This window comes from Pseudoliparis swirei, chromosome 7 (assembly GCF_029220125.1).
Source record: "Pseudoliparis swirei isolate HS2019 ecotype Mariana Trench chromosome 7, NWPU_hadal_v1, whole genome shotgun sequence".
NCBI lineage: Eukaryota > Metazoa > Chordata > Actinopteri > Perciformes > Liparidae > Pseudoliparis > Pseudoliparis swirei.
The window spans coordinates 22,345,273-22,363,651 of record NC_079394.1 but is presented as its reverse complement, the minus strand read 5'-3'; the positions used below and the strand labels follow the sequence as shown (position 1 = coordinate 22,363,651).

The 18,379-nt window shown below is 43.9% G+C and overlaps 1 protein-coding gene across 1 annotated transcript in view; it reads right to left on the bottom strand.

Annotated features, from left to right (window-relative positions):
• Positions 1-4,742: 4,742 nt before the first annotated feature.
• Positions 4,743-18,379, bottom strand: part of unc5db (unc-5 netrin receptor Db) — a 283,470-nt gene continuing 269,833 nt past the window's right edge. Inside the window, exon 16 of the mRNA XM_056418402.1 lies at positions 4,743-8,983. Coding sequence (XP_056274377.1) covers positions 8,719-8,983 — 265 coding nt within the window. The 3' untranslated portion in view covers positions 4,743-8,718. The remainder of the gene's footprint in view (positions 8,984-18,379) is intronic.

Sequence of the window (18,379 nt, the reverse complement as noted above, 5' to 3'; positions counted from 1 at the left end):
ATTCATGTTAAGGAAAATGCAAACTTCTTGCACCTGGATTCTCCTGGTGATCATCTTTTCAGATTTAACGTGAATCAGATTCTAGCATATTATAACCATAATAGACAAGTTGAGATCTTTCAACTGTACATTTATTTTCAAAAAGGCTGCATATACATTTGCAAATTCTACTGTACAGAAAAACATCGACAATTTCCATAATTATAGATACATTATACCTTAAAGCTGCCTGGCATTACCAGACATAGATGCTCAGCACTAGAAAAGCTCTGCAGCCTATTTTCAATATTATAATCTGAAATACTTTTTAACTATACCAGTGTCAGTGTGATTTTTTATTTTTTTTTCATCCGCATCTGTACTTTACAACATTCACCATTTACAGTCGTTACAAGGCACAAGACTAGTGATATGAAGCTGAAGGCCATGTGTAAAGCCAAAAAGAAAGAGCATGCGGCCAACTTGCTCAGAAAGTCATGGACAGCGAACTTTTTATCTCGTGAAATAGTTAGCCTTACACCAAAGCAGTATACACAGTGAAAATACGTTTGTAGAGGAAATATACTCGATGGAAAAATGTACTCTCTTAAGGATCAAAGCAGGATCTCACGAACAACACGAGGGAAAATGAACTGTATACAAGGGAAAAGATGAGTAATGTTCTCAGCTGACCTGAAAAGAATTGATAACAAATTGTAAAGAGCAATTGATGACCCCCCTATTAATGTACTATATATTTTCGACTGGTGGTCTGTCTTTTCTTTATTTGTATTTTAATTTTTTATTATTCTTTTCTATTTTATTTAAGTTTTTCTTTTAGTCATTTACAATCTTTTGTCACGTGATTTTTTGTTCAGTGAAACTGAAAAAAAATCAATAAATAAAAAGTTTAAAAAAAGATATGTTTGTTTACGATTGTATGAGATCACTTTACAATATATTTTACTATATATTTTCTACTGGTGGTCTGACTTTTCTTTATTTGTACTTTAATTTTGTATTATTCTTTTCTATAATATTTAAGTTTTTCTTTTGGTTCTTTACAATCTTTTGTCACGTTCATTTTTGTTCAGTGAAACTGAAAAAAAATTCAATAAATAAAAAGTTAAAAGAAATGTGTTATGTGTGTATGAGATTACTTTCAAAACTGGATTTCAACATTTTTATGACATTCAGTGCTGAAAACGCATCCAGAATGAAGGTGCTTGGTAAGTGTTAGGTATGTTCTCACTCCCAACCCGTCAAGTACCAACTCTTGAAGGTATGCAATATATGGATTCATTTTTTGACGATGATGATGATAACTTGCTACTCATGGCCGTTACCAATATGAATTCAACATTTTTGTATCTTAGTTTCTAAAGCTCATAACCAGTTGTTTACTATGCACACCCGAGTGTAAGAAATACTCAAAATGTAGTAGCATGTTGAGTCAAAGAAAACTGTTTGGCTTCATATTATCAACTGATAATGTATAGGCTATAATTCAATCATCAGAATAATACATTGTTCTTGTTTGAGGAATTTACCAGTACATTATTCATTGGGCGTGATATCTATTGTGTATGCTTAGTTTTCAAACAGTTTTTTTTATTAGGTTGAGGCAACAAAACGACATTAGGAAAAGATCGTGATTCTGTAAAAATATTAAGTCTGTTTCCTCATTAAGTAAGCTACATGATGTAATTGACGTAAGTTCCGTAACATTCGGTAACATTGTCCTTTTAGTTACACACGATACACACGATACATACTGTTTGAAAATCCTGCATCATCGGCCAACCCAACCTCTTCACTCTGTGGAGACTTCATAGTTCTTCATACTATGCCACGTGGCTTTTATTCCCGCCACAACTACAGCCATAAACAACATTTCCATTTTAACACTCTTTGCTTGCAGGAATTAAAAGGGAAATCCATATAGTCACAATTAACGTAACAATCATATCGGGGAGAGAAAAAAAGGATAACTTTCCCATTCCTTTTCTTCCCCGCTCATTATTTTAAAGAATTAGAAATGCATAGAGATGATGTAGAGAAATGAGAAGCCATGAACATGTCTGGTCAGCTATGCTCAGTGATGCATTCAAAGTCACCATATCATTCCTGATAAAAAAAACACTGATGAACATATTCAAAATACATAGTGTACACCTCTCTCACCTTGGAAAACACCAACAGAATATACATTAGAAGAGATGTGTTGAGATTGTGGGTTGAGTTTGTTTAGCTGACTGCAGGTCAGAAGGTACCAATTTGAAGATGAACAATTGGTCTCTGATTCCATATTGTCCCACAATTTCCTTTTAGCTCACTGACTCTTTATACATTTGAGAATATCAGCACTGAGAATAATCTCAGTGTTTGAGGATTTGTGAGCATTTATAGGCCACGGAGTGGATAAAAGCAAAGATTGACTCAACTGGGCATACATATCAAGTGGAGAATGCAGCTACCAATCAAAGGTAGCTTCTTTTTGTTTAATAAGTATTCAACACACCAAAAACTAGCCACAATTGTGGGTGTTTACAGTTAATGATAAAGTATAAAATTACGAGAAAAGAAATGTACAAATCAGAATGGTGGAAAAACTGGAACCACCAGCAGCTGTTTGAATTTTGTTGCAAATAAAGTAGTGTTCTTATGGTAAGCATGGCCTCGGAGTGAAAGGAAGGGCCTGAAGGATACATATTTGTAGACGAGAAAACACATCTTTGACATTTCTTTTTTCATTTTTCAAAATATAGGACTTTATAATATACATGTATAATATCGTTTTCTTTCTCCGAATATTACCCTCCTCTGCCTCAGTAATCTTCAATTTGATCTACAGTAGACAATTATAAAACACAAACGTACGTAACGTGTTGTTCATTTGTCTCATCAGCACTGTTTAAAAGCTAACATAGCATTTTTTATGCAAAAAAAAGATATTTTACAGATTAAGAAAATATTAAATGAAAATCGAATTAGACAAACATGTATGCACACATTTAGCTTAACATTGTCATGTTACTAAATGGACAGTTTTTGCAATGTCCATGTTTTCATTTTAGTGGGTCCTGGCCTCAAGTTAATAATTATATAGAGGTGTGTATAGAGTGCATATAGAGGAAAGCGTTTGGCTGTAGCTCATGGGGAGAGTGGTCGTCCGACAACCTCAAGGTACCTGGTTCGATTCCCCATTCTCCCCATAGTTGCATGTCGAAGTGTCCTTGAGCAAGACCCTGAACCCCCGGTTGCTCTTCACTGCAGCCCACTGCTCCTTAAAAACTAAGCATGGGTCAAATGCAGAGAAGAATTTCCACTTTGTGGGATTAATAAAAGTCTACATTATTATGCTGGATAGTTGTTCAAAAAGGTGTTTGATGCAGTAAATCATAAGGTGCTCTCATAAAAACTAATGCAACATAATGTACACAATAAATTTCATGTCATCCTATTTGGGCTACAAACAACATTGCACGAGAATAAACAGTCATCAATCTACCTTCCCAGACTCCACTGTTGGGAGACCTTAAGAGTCCATCCAAGGACCGCTGTTTTTCAGGATTAATGATTTGTCAATCATCTGTCTTGATGTCGAGATATAAATGTTCGCAGATGACACGGTGATGTCCATTCTAATTTAAAACAGCAAGTGACTTTACAACTCACAAGCTATAAAGAATATAAATACCTAATGCAAATGCAGCTTTGATTATTTGATTACGTCTAATGTTTGTTTACTTCATAAGATGCTGCACGGTTCAGTCCAACAAGACACACAGATGATCAACTACTGCTACATAAAACATTGTTCAACAAAATGTGCTCAAAGTACTTTCTTAATGACAGCTACAAATCAGTTGAATACTATCCCCAAAAGTATGAGTGTATCACCTTTAGTCAGTTTAATACTAACGTTAGAAAACGGTTTAAAGACAGTCATGTTGTCATTAAGGTCGGGACTATAGGTGTATTAATTAATGTTGTCATTAAGGTCAAATCTACGTCCTACAGGTGGATTTATAATTTTTTTATTGATATATGTGCATTTCATACATGCCCAAGGATCAATGGCGGCCTAACAACGCAAAGAGCTTTGTCGAACTGCTGTTGAAAATATAACATGAGAGTATAGCTATAACTTGAATACAATTATTGTACACTAACCCAGTCTTAAATAAACTAATACATTAAATGAACATCCTCATGCATCTAAAAAAAAAAGTCCCAAAACCAGATGTGACCAGCATAGAAGACGTAATTTGTCTCTGACTGCACTCTTAGTATTCTAAATATTTTATCAGTAATAATGCATTGTAAACAAGTATGTTTATTCACCGCTAACTATAACAGATACAATGTTAGGCTTTACATTTCTTTTATGATTCTCATTTAAATATATTTTAAACGTTAAGGAGACAATATTTCAAAAGCGTTGCAATAGTGGCTACAGCCTGTAAAATGTAGGCACTATTTTAACAGAAACTAAGTTTTTCTTGTGAGAAAGTAGGCTACATTACTTTTGCATTTTCTTGTTAATGTGAATTGTACCCCCAAGTTATAGAATGATTCTGTCTCAATTGCTGATAAAGTATGACAAAATGCAATGAACATTGAGTACCAGGATGGCGGACTCGTAATGGTTAAAAAGTTGAGTGTGGCCGCTATCTTGGCTACCCATCGGAAGAGGAGGAACCACTAAACTTGTGAACAAATGTTCCACCTCACATGAACCAGGGGCACACACAAGCAAACAAAAGTAAAATCACGTTTATTTTTATTCAGTTTTAATACAATTCAAGTCAAGTAAGCAAACAAGCTGGCAGATATTTTGGCGAGCAACAATCACGGTCAAATGTTGGCGGTAGCTACTGCTCCTTTCAATTGCAAATTTTCCATTAAAAAGAAAAAAGGAAGGGGTCATATTTTCAAAAAGTATTTCGGTAATTCATAACAGCCATGTTGGATTTGAGACTTCACTACCCTGTCAAAATTCACGCACTACGCAAGTACATCATGTGTACACAGTGCAGCACATGTAGGCTACTAACAGAAGTATCCAAATTGAGATGCAGCTAGTCTAGCTAGCTAGGCTATAGCAAGTAGAGGCAGCAGCCGAATGGAGTCTCTGTTACACTGTGGTTTTACCTCAGGCAAACATGTTATTACTGTGGACATGTAAATTCATGAATGTAGCTTTCCCCCTAAAGTTAGTGTGATCTTGTGTGGCTGAATCCCAGAGGAACATATGGTGTGCTAATGACGCTAATCTCAATTTCAGTGTTTATATCAAATTTAGAAATGCCAATCGTTTCCCTCCTGCTGTCAGTCAGGTCTTTTTTAGAGTTGAACCCGCCTCTACAGCTCCACACCTTTCTGTCATAAGCTTTACTGGCTAGCTTTCATCTGCTTGAGTATCAATTTGTCAGTTTTGTTTATTTTTTATATTTAGACGACCATATCAGGAAACCAGATCTGTATGAACTATAAATATAGGCCTACTTGTTTTCTTTACAGATATCTGCCTTCACAGTAGGCCCTACAGTAATTTAAATGGTGGAACTGTTTTCTACGTACAAGTCTGTTAACTCCTGTGAATTTTCTAGAGGATCTGGCCCATTGTTTCTGGATATCTTGCTGTTAATTATTTCCAATGCAATCTCTCAAAACTGTGAGCGAAGATGGAGGCAGACATCTCCGGGGCAGATATCTCAAAAACAAAATGCATGGTTGGATGCATCCAGGGGTAAAGTGAGAGAATGTGTTCTTTCATAATTTGTGAGGCCTTTTTCACCAAGCATGCATCCCTCTGGCAGAGATCCACTGTGATTTGAGAAACAATATGTAAACATATCAGTAGCATAAATATTGGATATTGTTTCTGAATGTATTTCTTGTAAAAAGTTTAAATCCACATTTGATTTATATGTATGTTGCATGAATGTATCCAAATAGCTAGCTAGAGCTTGACTAGTTCAGAAGAGCATAATAACAACATCTGAAAATTGCTTAAAAGGGTAGAGTGTAGTATTTCAGGAGAGCTATTAGCAGAAATGGAATTTAATAATTCAAACTGATTTTATTTATTAGAACTAAGCATCGTGTTCACGTTAGCTTTGAATTAGCTCTTCATCTACAAATGAAGCAAGGGTTCTCTTCGCGAAGTGCGCCATGTTGCAATCTTTCTACAGTAGCTGTGGGGATGTGAGACTGCAGAACCGTGCACCAGCCACTTATTCGGTTGTTACCAAATTAGCTCACTAATAGAGCGGGTTGTACTCAAATCACAACATCGGTGGTTTGGTCCCTTGTTCCATATGTGCTGAGTGACATTTTAGAATACACTGAGCCCCTCTTTCTTCTACTCTCTCCTTATGGACAAATGTACGCCTCTTACTAACTCTGCTTCCTCCCCGGAACCTTTGTGATTTCACATTTCATAGGGTCCATTGGACCTGGCTGTGTCTGAAGCAGGTCCTGGCTCCTGACTCCTTGCCCCTGCTTCCTGCATCCAGCCCCTGGCCTGGACCTGGCCTCCTTCCCAACGGCCCTGCCTCCTTCTTTGTGCCTTCTGCCTCAAAGGCTGACCTCATTGGTCCGGCCTCTTTCGCGATGCCTCCTGCCTGGTGAGCCGGCCTACTGCCATGGCCCTGCTGATGCCCCTCCCCCTCTCTACCTCCTACTGTTTCATGGATTATGTAAATCTGGATCATGGTCCATGCCTACTACTCAATATTCATAATTTCCATCATATTCATTGAACATGTTTATGTAACTCTTTAACTCTGTTTATTCTGTACACATGACGTCTCTTTCTTCTGTAAATCCAGTGAGAGGGATCCCCCTTTGTTGCTCTCCTGAAGGCTAAGTCCCTTTTTTCCCTGTGAAAGTTTTTTTTCGGGAGTTTTTCCTGATCCGATGTGAGGCCCTGGGACAGGGATGTAGTATTTGTACGGATTGTAAAGCCCTCTGAGACAAATTTGTAATTTGCTATTCAGATGCTACACACTGTACCTTTTTCAAAAGTTTAAAATGTTAAGGTTTTTCTTAACTATAACCAATTTAGTTTAACAATATGATATCGTCCTTCATGATCAGTGGTCCCCAAACTACGGTCCGCGGGCCGCATCCGGCCCGCCTCCCCATTTGGACCGGCCCCCTGAACAATACCAGAGACGCGTTCCGATTTATTATTTTTTTCACCTGGCCCGCTGCCATTGAGATTGCAGTGAGACGCGGAGAAAATGTGAAGTGGTGCTCTTCGCAATAGAACATCTTTGATGGGACGTGTCGAGTCTCGGCCAATCAGCGTTCAGATGTCCACAGCGTTTGGGATAGCTTGAATGTTAGTCCGCTACATCTGCTGCTGTCACGCTGCACGGTGTAGCGATGCTAACAAAGTACCCGTACGTTAACAACGATGTGATTTAGTTTGGGGACCCCTGTTCATGATGATTAAACTGGGAATGTCTACATGTCAGCCAGCCTTTAATTTACCATTACTTCAGAAGTTAAAACAAAATGTGTTTTGCTTTTTAGATTTCACAACCTTCACATGCTTAGAACATTCTTCCACTATGATGCATCTTTATTATGATATGTAACCATCAGTATTCCTTTTACTGTTTATTGGACAATATGCAAACTCCCAGTCTGTGTGCACATGACCTCTGTGGCCGAAAAAATATAAATGTGCGCTTCTGCATGTTTGTTGGGGGGTGCGGGGAGTTGGTGGTGGAGGCAGCCGGGTGTGTCAGGGTCTGATATACGCTCTGTGTGATGGCTGTTAGTGGGAGGAAACAGGCGGAGGAAACTGTAATGAACTGTAATGCCACGGTTAGAAATCTCACTCTGCCACATCACACCACAACCATGTTTTTATCTGTATCCTAACACAAATTAGGTCAGGATTAGACTGGGGCTCATATTGTATTTTTTTCCTATTTTTGTTGTTGTTTTTTTACACTGGTTGTCTATCAGAAGTGCTAAACTCCCTATAGACTAGATTTCTTTGAAGACTTTTTTAAAGAGGTGAAAATGGGAGCATTTCAAGATACTTGGCTTTGAAAGTTAACAATCACAACATTTAAGCAATCTGCAGCTTCCTTTTTAAAAATATAATATTGGACGTCAGAAAAGTAGCTTCTAAAGTCCTCATTCATTTGTTGACACAGGAATGTTTGAAAAAAAAACATTAGATCAGGTGGGCCTGAAATGACGCCACTGTTGTTGCCTTATTTGCAGATGAGAACTTCTATGCAAATATGTCCAGCTGCTGTGTGGACCAGTTTGGAAAAGGACGGGAGGCGGTTGGAGAGGGGGGGGGGGGGCTTCTCCCATCTCTTCTAACACAAATTAAGAAAACACTGTAATGTGCACTTTAAGGTAGGGAAATACCCCGCTCACCTTCTGAGCTGGGAAATGAAGATATGAGAAGAGGCAGCTTTTACAACAAATACATTAAAAATTAACTTAAAATAGAGTGGCAAGGCAGAAAAAGATTTACAGTCCATTCTTAGTCAGATTCTTATAGGAGAGGGGATAGATCCACAGCTGGTACTGCCTCACCTCCATCTGTTTGGAATTTGGTCAACACATTGAATGCTCACGCCGTCTATTCACAACCTCTTGACCTTCCGGCGTGCGGCCACAGTGTGTCGTCCATCACCGGCTGTGTTGCCATTCGCAGATAATATATATGCCTCAGTTTGTCAGTTTTTCTCTTTTCTCTCAGCCCGTATATTCCGGAGCAGAGTCCTCCGTCATCTGATTTGTTGTTAGCGTGCCCGTTGCACAGACGCCACCCGCTTGTACGTGATTGAAGTCGGACTCCGGCTCGTCCTGGTCCTTGGGGGAGTTTTTGGAGTGGATCTTGCCAATCTCCTCGAGGGCGCTGGCTAGGGAGTCAAGGTCAGCGGTGTCCTGGTGGCGAGCCTCCCACAGGCTCAGGATGACTGCCGACGGACTCCGCTGCTTTGAAAAATAACCCAGGTTTCTGTAGAGGAGCAAACAAGACTGGATTAACAAAGTTCACAGGAGGAGGAATACAGGAACATTGGCTTCGGATCTGCATCACGAATAAAACTGATTCTGTTAACACATTAAATTGCTCTCATTTGTTTTGAGAGAGTGGTGTTGAGGGTGATTTTAAAGCATGGAAAACAAGGCCTGTAGTTCTCAAACTGTTGTCCTTCAAGCATCATTTTCATGTTATAATATAGTTTGATTTTGTGGGTGGCTGTGGGTCAGTGGTTAGCAGGTCCGTCTGTCAATCAGGGGGTTGACTGTTCAATCCTCGCCCTAGTCGATGTGTTGTTGAGCAAGACATCCTGGATTGCTCCCTCTAGCTGTGCATGAATGTAGCATGATTGCAAGTTGCTTTGGATAAAAGCGTCAGCTACATGTAATAATATTTTGATTTTGACAACAAATCTAATTTAAGGACTGAAGAAACTAAATTCCTTCAACAACTAGGCACTGTAGGTATTAGCCAATGTTACTTCTTAAACAGGAGGAAATAATCCATCTTTTGGGACTACTTTCAGCATGGATTAATACAACATTGGTGGTTTAGCGAGTGTTGGACAGACTTGGGGAGTAACGGAAAAACCTTACGTAATTAGGACAAAGAAAAAACACAGCTGCATATCGTTTCAGTTATAGAAAAGCAAGATGCCAATTTTACAATATTTTCTAATATATAGAGTTATAGTAGCAGTTCCACAAGGAACTCTCATCTTTAACATTTACTGTCTGCACCATTGTACTCTAATTAGTTGTTATACTTCAATAACCTTGCACATAGTGAATATGCACACCATTATAGCTTTTACTCCACCTCATTTGATCTTTGCTGATGCATATAGTATGTTATCCTACATTTATGTTATAGATTACCATCTCGAAGCCTTGAGTTCTGCATTGTTTTGCTGTTGGCATTTGTTTTTTATAACTAGAAGTGACACACTGAGGAGTTTATAGGCAACCAAAATGCTCACAACTAACTTTGATGTAGCAAAAGAAATACTGTGAAAGGGTTCAAGTTCGAAGAGGAAAACAACCAGACATCTCCCTGACCCAACAACACTCTGGTAGTAAAAGCATACCCTGATTATAAATGGTTTATTTGACTCTAAATGGAGCTTAATTTACTAAATGAAGATCATGCTGTATTGAAGACTCGAAATTAGAGATTGAGACATAGGGCGTTAATCAATCAGCATTCTTCTCTGGAGGCTACTTGTGTTCTCGAGGACTCGTGAAACGTCATCAGTCGCAGTCCGAGGACATGTTCGAATTTAAAGTCTGCTTGCATCAGAGGAGACGTGTGCGTACTCTGGCCAGCTGATATCCCAGAATGCATTTCCCACCAGCAACAAGAAATAATACCGGAGGAGAAAATAAACAACCGACAGTTGACTTTTCTTCATACTACTGTTGTTGAGTCGCAGTATAATTTGAAGATGTTTTCAGGCGAGCAGTTTGTAGTTTAAGCATCAAATCTGTGGTCGGTTTGTTATGATTCAGCCTAATAAAGATCTGCGTCGTAGATTTGAGGTTCTGCTCGCTCAGTGAGCTCCGAGCTCCGCAGCGCCGGGCGGTCAGCGCTCTGTGGCCGCTGAGAGCAGCCTGATCGCGACAGGACTTCTTTAAATGCTCCGCTGGCTCTGATGTCTCCGTAGCGGTTAAACATGAGATATAATAATTGGGTTTTGGAGGATCTAACTAGCAGAAAGAGTTTATTATTTATTCACAGATAACGTTAAATCAGTGACTGAGGGTTAAATTCATAACTTAATATTTTAATTAAATATAATTATATATATCTACACATATATATTTATATGTTTTTATTTTTTACACAATATATATACACAATGATATGTGTATGATTATTTTATTTTTAATTGTTTGTTGATAAATCAATAAATATATATATATACTGTATATATATATATATATATCTCCACACACACAATTCAGAATAAAATAATTGTATTTAAAGGATAATGAAAAAAGCAGGGTTGTCATATTAGTTTGACTGAAATTTTTTATTTACAGTGAATAATTGGAGTAAACTCATGAGCAAGAACAGCTGAAGTGGTGACGTCATCAAGTAAGGTGCTGTTCCAATCGCAGAAAGACCATTCTCCCTCCTCCCAAGGACTCCCAAGACCAAACTCCAAAGTCCAAACTCCAAAAGTACACAAGTCTCTACTCAGCGTACTTGGAATTGATAAACGGCCATAAACTCATGTTTACAATGTTTACAAAGGGAATCAGAAGAGCCCCATGGTAGTCAGTCGAGAGAATGGTAGTATAAGATCTGTTACACAGATTTGTAAATTGTAATCGTGCCTCTACCCATAGATACAATTTTGCTTAAACACTATTGATCATGCTGATATATTGCTATGATTAAGTTGATGACGATGATGATGCAATGATGACATCAGGGGGCGTTAACTATATGTAGACGTCACCTGAGGTTTAGCAAGAGAGCAGAAGGGCATACTATTTCTCAATCGCATATTAGGAAGCGCATATTAAGAACCGCATTTAAGATGAATCCAGGATTTTCTGTAAAATATGAGTTTAATTTATGTTTATGTTGCTGTTCTGCAAATAAAAGAAAGTATGGAAGTGACACTAAGAAAAGAATGTGCGTTGATTTTACTGACAGCTCCTACAAGACCCGTCTTCACTTTTCAAACACGGAGGTTGCTGCATGGTGTAAATTCATCACATGGTGTGTATTCTTACATATTCTTTACATTCTGTATTCTATCGATATCTTTAATGTTTATGTATACTGTCTTACTGTGTATATATTGTTCTTATTGTAGCGACCCTGGGTCAGGAACGCTACGAGACGTAGATGGCTTATAGGGTGTTTATTCAGAGAACATAGAACAAGCTACTGTTGGCCGTAGCCTACGCCAAAACCCCCGCAAAACGCCGTGAAAACCTCCAAACCAGCTTCACGTCTGCTCCGGGTCATAGCTCTGCTCCGAACGAGTCGTAACACAACAACACACACACAACAACATCACTCGCTGTCCAATCACAGACACGCCTCACAGCTACCAGCTCGTGAGACGTTCACTTACATCCGGAACATAACATTTATAACATAACATTCCCTCAGTCCGTTACACTACCCTCCCCCCACAAAGTCCCTCGCCCTCGAGGCAAACAAAGTCTCTCAGGTGGTCAGGGGCCTGCGGTTCCTCGGCTGCCGTCGGCGCTGGGGAGAAGGAAAAGGGGTTAAGGGACGCTGGGACCAAGGGCAGGGACGGGAAGGAGGGCGGGGCCAGGGACACTAAGAGCCTGTGAAGGCGGCCGAAAGGCTGGGCCCATTGGGAAGGGTTTGGGGTAGTCTGGGCTGAGTCCAGGGTTCCCCGTGCCCCAGGCTCTTGTCCTGATGGGGTGGATGTGCCCGTAGGGGGCGTAGGCCAGCCTGTCTCGATGCAGAGCGACTTTCCTTCCTCGTGGTGGCAGTTGGACCCTGTACACCACCTCTCCAAGTCTCTCCAGGACTCGGCAGGGCCCCACCCACTCACTGTCGAGCTTTGGGCACCTGCCCTTCTTCCTCTGAGGGCTATACACCCAGACCAGCTCTCCGACTTCAAAATGGCGCCTCTAACGTGCACATCGTAGTTCCTCTTTGCCTTACGCCCGCACTGCGCATCTGGTTCCTGGCAAACTCGTGGGCCGACTCCAAGCGGTCCTGGAGTTTCCGAGCATAGTCGAGCCCCGGGGGACCCGAGGGCGCCAGGAGGTTTCCCATCATCATCTCCTGGCGTCCGGATTTCTCTGCCGAGCATGAGAAGGGCAGGAGAGCAGGAAGTGGAGTCCTGCACCGCAGACCTGTAAGCCATCAGCACCAGAGGCACGTGGTCGTCCCAGTCGCGTTGATGTTTAGCTGCCACTATGGCCAGCTGTTGTGCCAGCGTGCGGTTGAACCTCTCGACCAGCCCATCGCCTGTGGATGGAGGTGTCGTGCGGGTTTTGTGGGATCCCAGTTTGTCACACATGGCGGCGAAGACACGGGACTCAAAGTTTCTGCCCTGATCTGTGTGGATGACTTCAGGGCCCCAAATCTGCTGAACATTCCCCCACCAGAGCATCCACAATCGTCTCTGCCTCCTGGTTCGGCATGCAGTCGCCGGGCCACTTAGTAAACTAGTCCATGGCAGTGAGGATGTAGCGGTTGCCCCTCTCTGAGTGAGGAAACGGTCCAAGAACATCAATCCCCACCCTCTCCATGGGACACCCAGCCGGAAACTGCTGGAGCTGGGCATGAGATCTGTCTGCAGGGCCTTTCTTCGCTGTGCAGCTGTCGCAGCGGCGGCAGTAGTCCTCCACATCCCGCCTATGTTGGCCCCAGTAGAACCCCTGGCGGAGGCGACGGAGGGTCTTGACCACCAAGTGACCAGATCCCGGAGCTCCATGCATTGCCCGCAGCACTGTCTCTCTCAGAGCCCTGGGCACCACCACTTGCCACTGTGTCTCTCCAGTCGCCGGCTCTTTCCACCCCCTCTGCAGTACACCATCACGCAGTCGCAGGGCTTGAAAAATTGACCAGAGTCCCTTTGTGGCTCGAGAACACATGGTAACCTCTCCCCAAGGTGGTCGCTGTTGGGATCCCACCCAAGCGAGCACTGGCCTTATGTCGACATCCTCTTCCTGTTTGCACCCCCACTCTGCTGCGTCCACAGCTGTCAGTCCATGGCCCGCTGGCGTGCCCACCGTCCCACGGCAGCACATTTCACACCAGGTTGCAGCCGCCTTCTTCCTGCGCCTCTCTTTTCTCACAGTAGTTGCAGCCATCAGCGCTGCAAGGCCGGGGCGGAGCTGGCGTCAGCATTTCCGTGGCGTGCCCCCGGTCTGTGGACCACAGTGAAATCATACGCCTGTAGCTCCTCAATCCAGCGTGCCAGCTGGCCTTCTGGCTCCTTAAAAGACATGAGCCACTGTAAGGCAGAGTGGTCGGTCCGGACTGTGAAGTGGAGGCCCCCAAGGTAATATCTGAAATGTCGGATGGCACAGACCATAGCAAGCAGCTCCCGTCTCGTGACACAGTAGCGGCGTTCAGCCTTGTTGAACTGTCTGCTGTGATACGCCACCACTCTCTCTCCTTCAGGAGTCACTTGGGCCAGCACAGCACCTGCGCCTGCATTACTGGCGTCCGTGTCGAGGATAAAAGGCAGGGTGAGGTCAGGCGGTGAGAGGACTGGGGCCTCCACAAGGGCTCTCTGCAGTGAAGTGAACGCTGCATGGCACTCCTCTGTCCAATCAAACACCACCCCTTTTTGCAGCAGGCGGAACAGTGGTACAGCTATGCAGGAAAACCTCACAAACTTCCTATAGTAGGAGGCCAGGCCCAGGAAGCTTTTCAGGTCCTGCACAGTGTTGGGGTAGGCCAATCCTTCACCGCCTGCACTTTATCATCCATGGTGCCGACACCGCCCCCCAGCTTGTGCCCCAGAAATGTGACCTCCTGTTGCATGAAGGAGCATTTCTGTGGGTGCAGCTTTAGACCTGCTGCTGCCACTCTCTCCAGCACCCGCCTCAGGGCCTCGAGAGCCGCCTGGAAGGAGTCACCATGCACCAGTATGTCGTCCAGGTACACAACACACTCCTGCCGAGGGATACCAGCGAGTACCCTGTCCATTAGCCTCTCGAACGTGGCAGGAGCATTGCAGAGGCCAAACGGAAGGACTTTAAACTGCCACAAGCCCCCATTCGTGATGAAGGCAGTTTTGGCCTCGCTTCAGGGCTGAGAGGGACCTGCCAATACCGCCCGAAGGTCCAAAGAGGAGTACCAGGCTGACCCTGCCACCGTGTCGGGGGCCTCGCCGATCCGTGGAAGGGGGTAGGAGTCCTTTTGTCACTTTGTTGAGGGGCCTGTAGTCCACACAGAAACGCCACGCCTCCTTCTGCTTCTTGGGGACCATGACGATCGCCGAGGCCCAGGGGCTGGTGGAAGGCTCGATGATTCCCGCTCGCTGCATCTCTTGCAGGGCTTTGTCTGCCGCAGCCTGCCTGGCCAGTGGGAGGCGTCGAGGTCTCATCCTAATCGGCCGTGCATCTCCTGTTTCGATGTCATGCTGGATGAGATCTGTGCGGCCCACATCGTCCTCCGACATTGAAAAACAGTCCTTGAACTCAAGAAGCAGCTGCCACAACAGGTCTTGTTCGCTAGGAGTCAGACCACCACAGTTTGCCTGCCAGACCTCCTTCACTGCCAAGACTCTTTCACGGTCGTCAGGTGGAGAGGCGTTTGTCACCTGTGTGTGTGGACTTGTAGCTGGCCGGACAGAGGCTGGGGGTGGGTGCAACTCAGCAGCTGGCAGGGTGGAGGGCAGTGTGGATAGCTCATTTGAAGGGATGCAGCTAGGGGCAGCATCATGTGTTGTCTCAGCCGTCAGTGTGGCAACGGTGTGGGTCGCAACACAGCCAGGCCGGGGTGGCTGGCGCCACATCTGGATGACATGACCATCAGGGAACGTGAGAGTTCCTCTCTTTGTGTCGATGACACAGTCCAATGCCCCGAGAACATCCAGTCCCAGTATACAGTCCTCCAGGTTAGCAACCCACACCGGGCAGCGGATAGACTTTTTCCCCAGGCCCAGAGTCACTATTGCTTCCCCAACCATAGGAGTTCGCTCCCCGGTGACGGACTGCAGTTTCACGATAGTGGGAAAAATATCAGTTCCATTTGTCACCACATCGGGCCTCACCAGGGTTGCTGACGAACCTGTGTCTACCAGTGCAGAGCAGCATGTCCCTCCAATGGTGAGCATTGTATACCAACAGTCTCCTATCCATGTTCGACCCAGCACCACTAGTCGCCTAGCTGACCATCAAAATCCTCCGTGGTCTGGTTGCCCTTATTTGGTCGGACGGTTGCGTAGCCGTTAATTAGAGGGGCTGGGACAGAGTGCCAGCCGGTCACATCGTCCCGATTATGCGGTCCCCTGCCTTCCCTTGTTCGCGGTGGCACGGGGCAGTGTCGGATCAGGTGGCCAGGCTGGCCACACCCCAGCAGACTCTTGGTCGTGGCTTGTCTTGCCTCTCATCTCTCAAGTGGCAGCCTCACTAGCTGGGTTAGCTCCCCACCCAGGCAGGCTGCGCCAACTCCTTCCGTCTCACAAGCAGCGCTCCCTTTGGTGCTTTTTCAACCACTTTACCCATGGCGCCAGCACACAGCATCTCTCTCCGTTGCTGACTCCAAAGCCTCCTGGAGCGACCCAGGGTGAGCGAGTAGTGTCTGGATGCGCAGGTCAGCTGGCAGCAGGGCCTGGAGGAAATGGTCCCTCGCTAGCTCACTCTGGATGGACGAGGGCATGTGGGCGAGGTGCGGTGAACAAGCCCCTCAATGTCATTAGCGAGCTCCCTCAGCGGCTCCTCTGGCCGTTGCTGTCTGCTGCATAGTTCAGAGCGGAGCAGGCTAGTGGCAGAGCATTGTCCAAATCGTCGCTTTAGAGCCCCAATTAGTGCATCATAATCACTCCGATCATCAGGACTCAGCAGCAGCAGGCTTGATAAAGCGTCACCCGTGAGGCACATCGCTAACTGGAGAGCTTTTACTTCAGTGGACCATCTACTGGCATGGGCTAATAGTTCAAATTGTGCATGAAAAGCTTCCCAGTTGGATTTACCGTCATATCTGGGGGTCTTTATTGTGGACGCAATAGCTTCTCTCCGTGTCTCCGTGTGCTCAGTCATGTCCCTTCCTGGGCGGCGGTTATTCCTCTACGGCCGCCATTTCCTCACCGCCCCCGGTTCAAAGCCAGCCTCCGCAGCCATCCTAGCGGTCATTTCTTTTACCCGCCTCGGTGCCCGCTGCCAGGCCTCGGCTGCGCTGGCAATTTCCGTTCGCCACTTTCTCCTTCCCGTTTAATCTTGAGACGGCTCCCCGACGCCATGTTTCTCAACGGTGTGGCGTTTTGTAGCTGCTAGCCACTTAGCTTCTGCTGCTACCTCGCGTGGCGATGTTGATGATAGCTAAAGTTTTACTTCTGACACCAAATGTAGCGACCCTGGGTCAGGAACGCCATGAGAGACGAGATGGCTTATAGGGTGTTTATTCAGAGAACATAGAACAAGCTACTGTTGGTCTTCACGCGCCTCGCCAAAACCCCCGCAAAACGCCGTGAAAACCTCCAAACCAGCTTCACGTCTGCTCCGGGTCATAGCTCTGCTCCGAACGAGTCGTAACACAACAACACACACACAACAACATCACTCGCTGTCCAATCACAGACACGCCTCACAGCTACCAGCTCGTGAGACGTTCACTTACATCCGGAACATAACATTTATAACATAACATTCCCTCAGTCCGTTACATTATTATATAGCCTGTACAACCTGCTGCTGTCATACAATATTTTCCCAAATTAGGATCAATAATGTCTCTCCATCCACCCACCCAACCTCAATTTGTCCATCGTCCAGATGTTGCCACAAACTGTTGACGCTTTGAGTGATTTAGACTAAATGTGAATTCCTGTTTAAACCACATATAACAATTACATGCCGTTAAAGGTATAATTCCAAATAAGTGTTGTGTTATTTTGAGCAGGACGAAGTGATTAACATTTCAAATATGACTATATAATAAGTAAAATATAGTTTGAAATAAGTATAGCTAATTAGAGAATGCACAGTATAAAGACCTAATTCTAAACATCAGTCCTTAATCAATAATAAAAGAAAATGTGTCCTTCGGTTCCTTTCACTAGATTATTATACAATCCACTTATTATATTGGTCAGTAACAAAATAAATATTTAACACAAATTGTCTTGGTGGAGTAAACAAAACCATCTGGTTCTACATGTAGACAAAACAAAAAAGGTGTGACCTTTTAGAATTATCAACACATATAGAGAATAAATTAGCATCACAAATGAGGAGTAATTACTGGCAAACACAATCTGGTTGGGATTTAATTATCAGGTGCTGCAAAAATTAAAGAAAGAGAGGTTACTACCGTTGTTGTTATGCCCGGTACAATGTCTCAATGTTTCTCTGGATCCAGCAGGGCGATCCTGCCGGCAATTGCCGCTGCCTGATGCTGCACAAGGAGGAAAAACAACAAGCAACATGAAAGGCTGCAGCCATTGGTCACATCGGGCTCGCGGTTCAACGCCGCACAACTTGGAGAGGAAAACTTATCTGGATATTTTGGACCCCCGAAGGACTCTTAGATACCAGCGTTTCATGAATCATGCACTGAACAGGAGATCACAGCTGCTACCGGATCAGACCGGCCAAACACAACAACTGGATTTGAATAATTCTTAGATTCATCATTATTGCATATTCTAACACTATGAAAATGGACAAACATGACTAGACTTTTCTAAGAAAAGGCAAC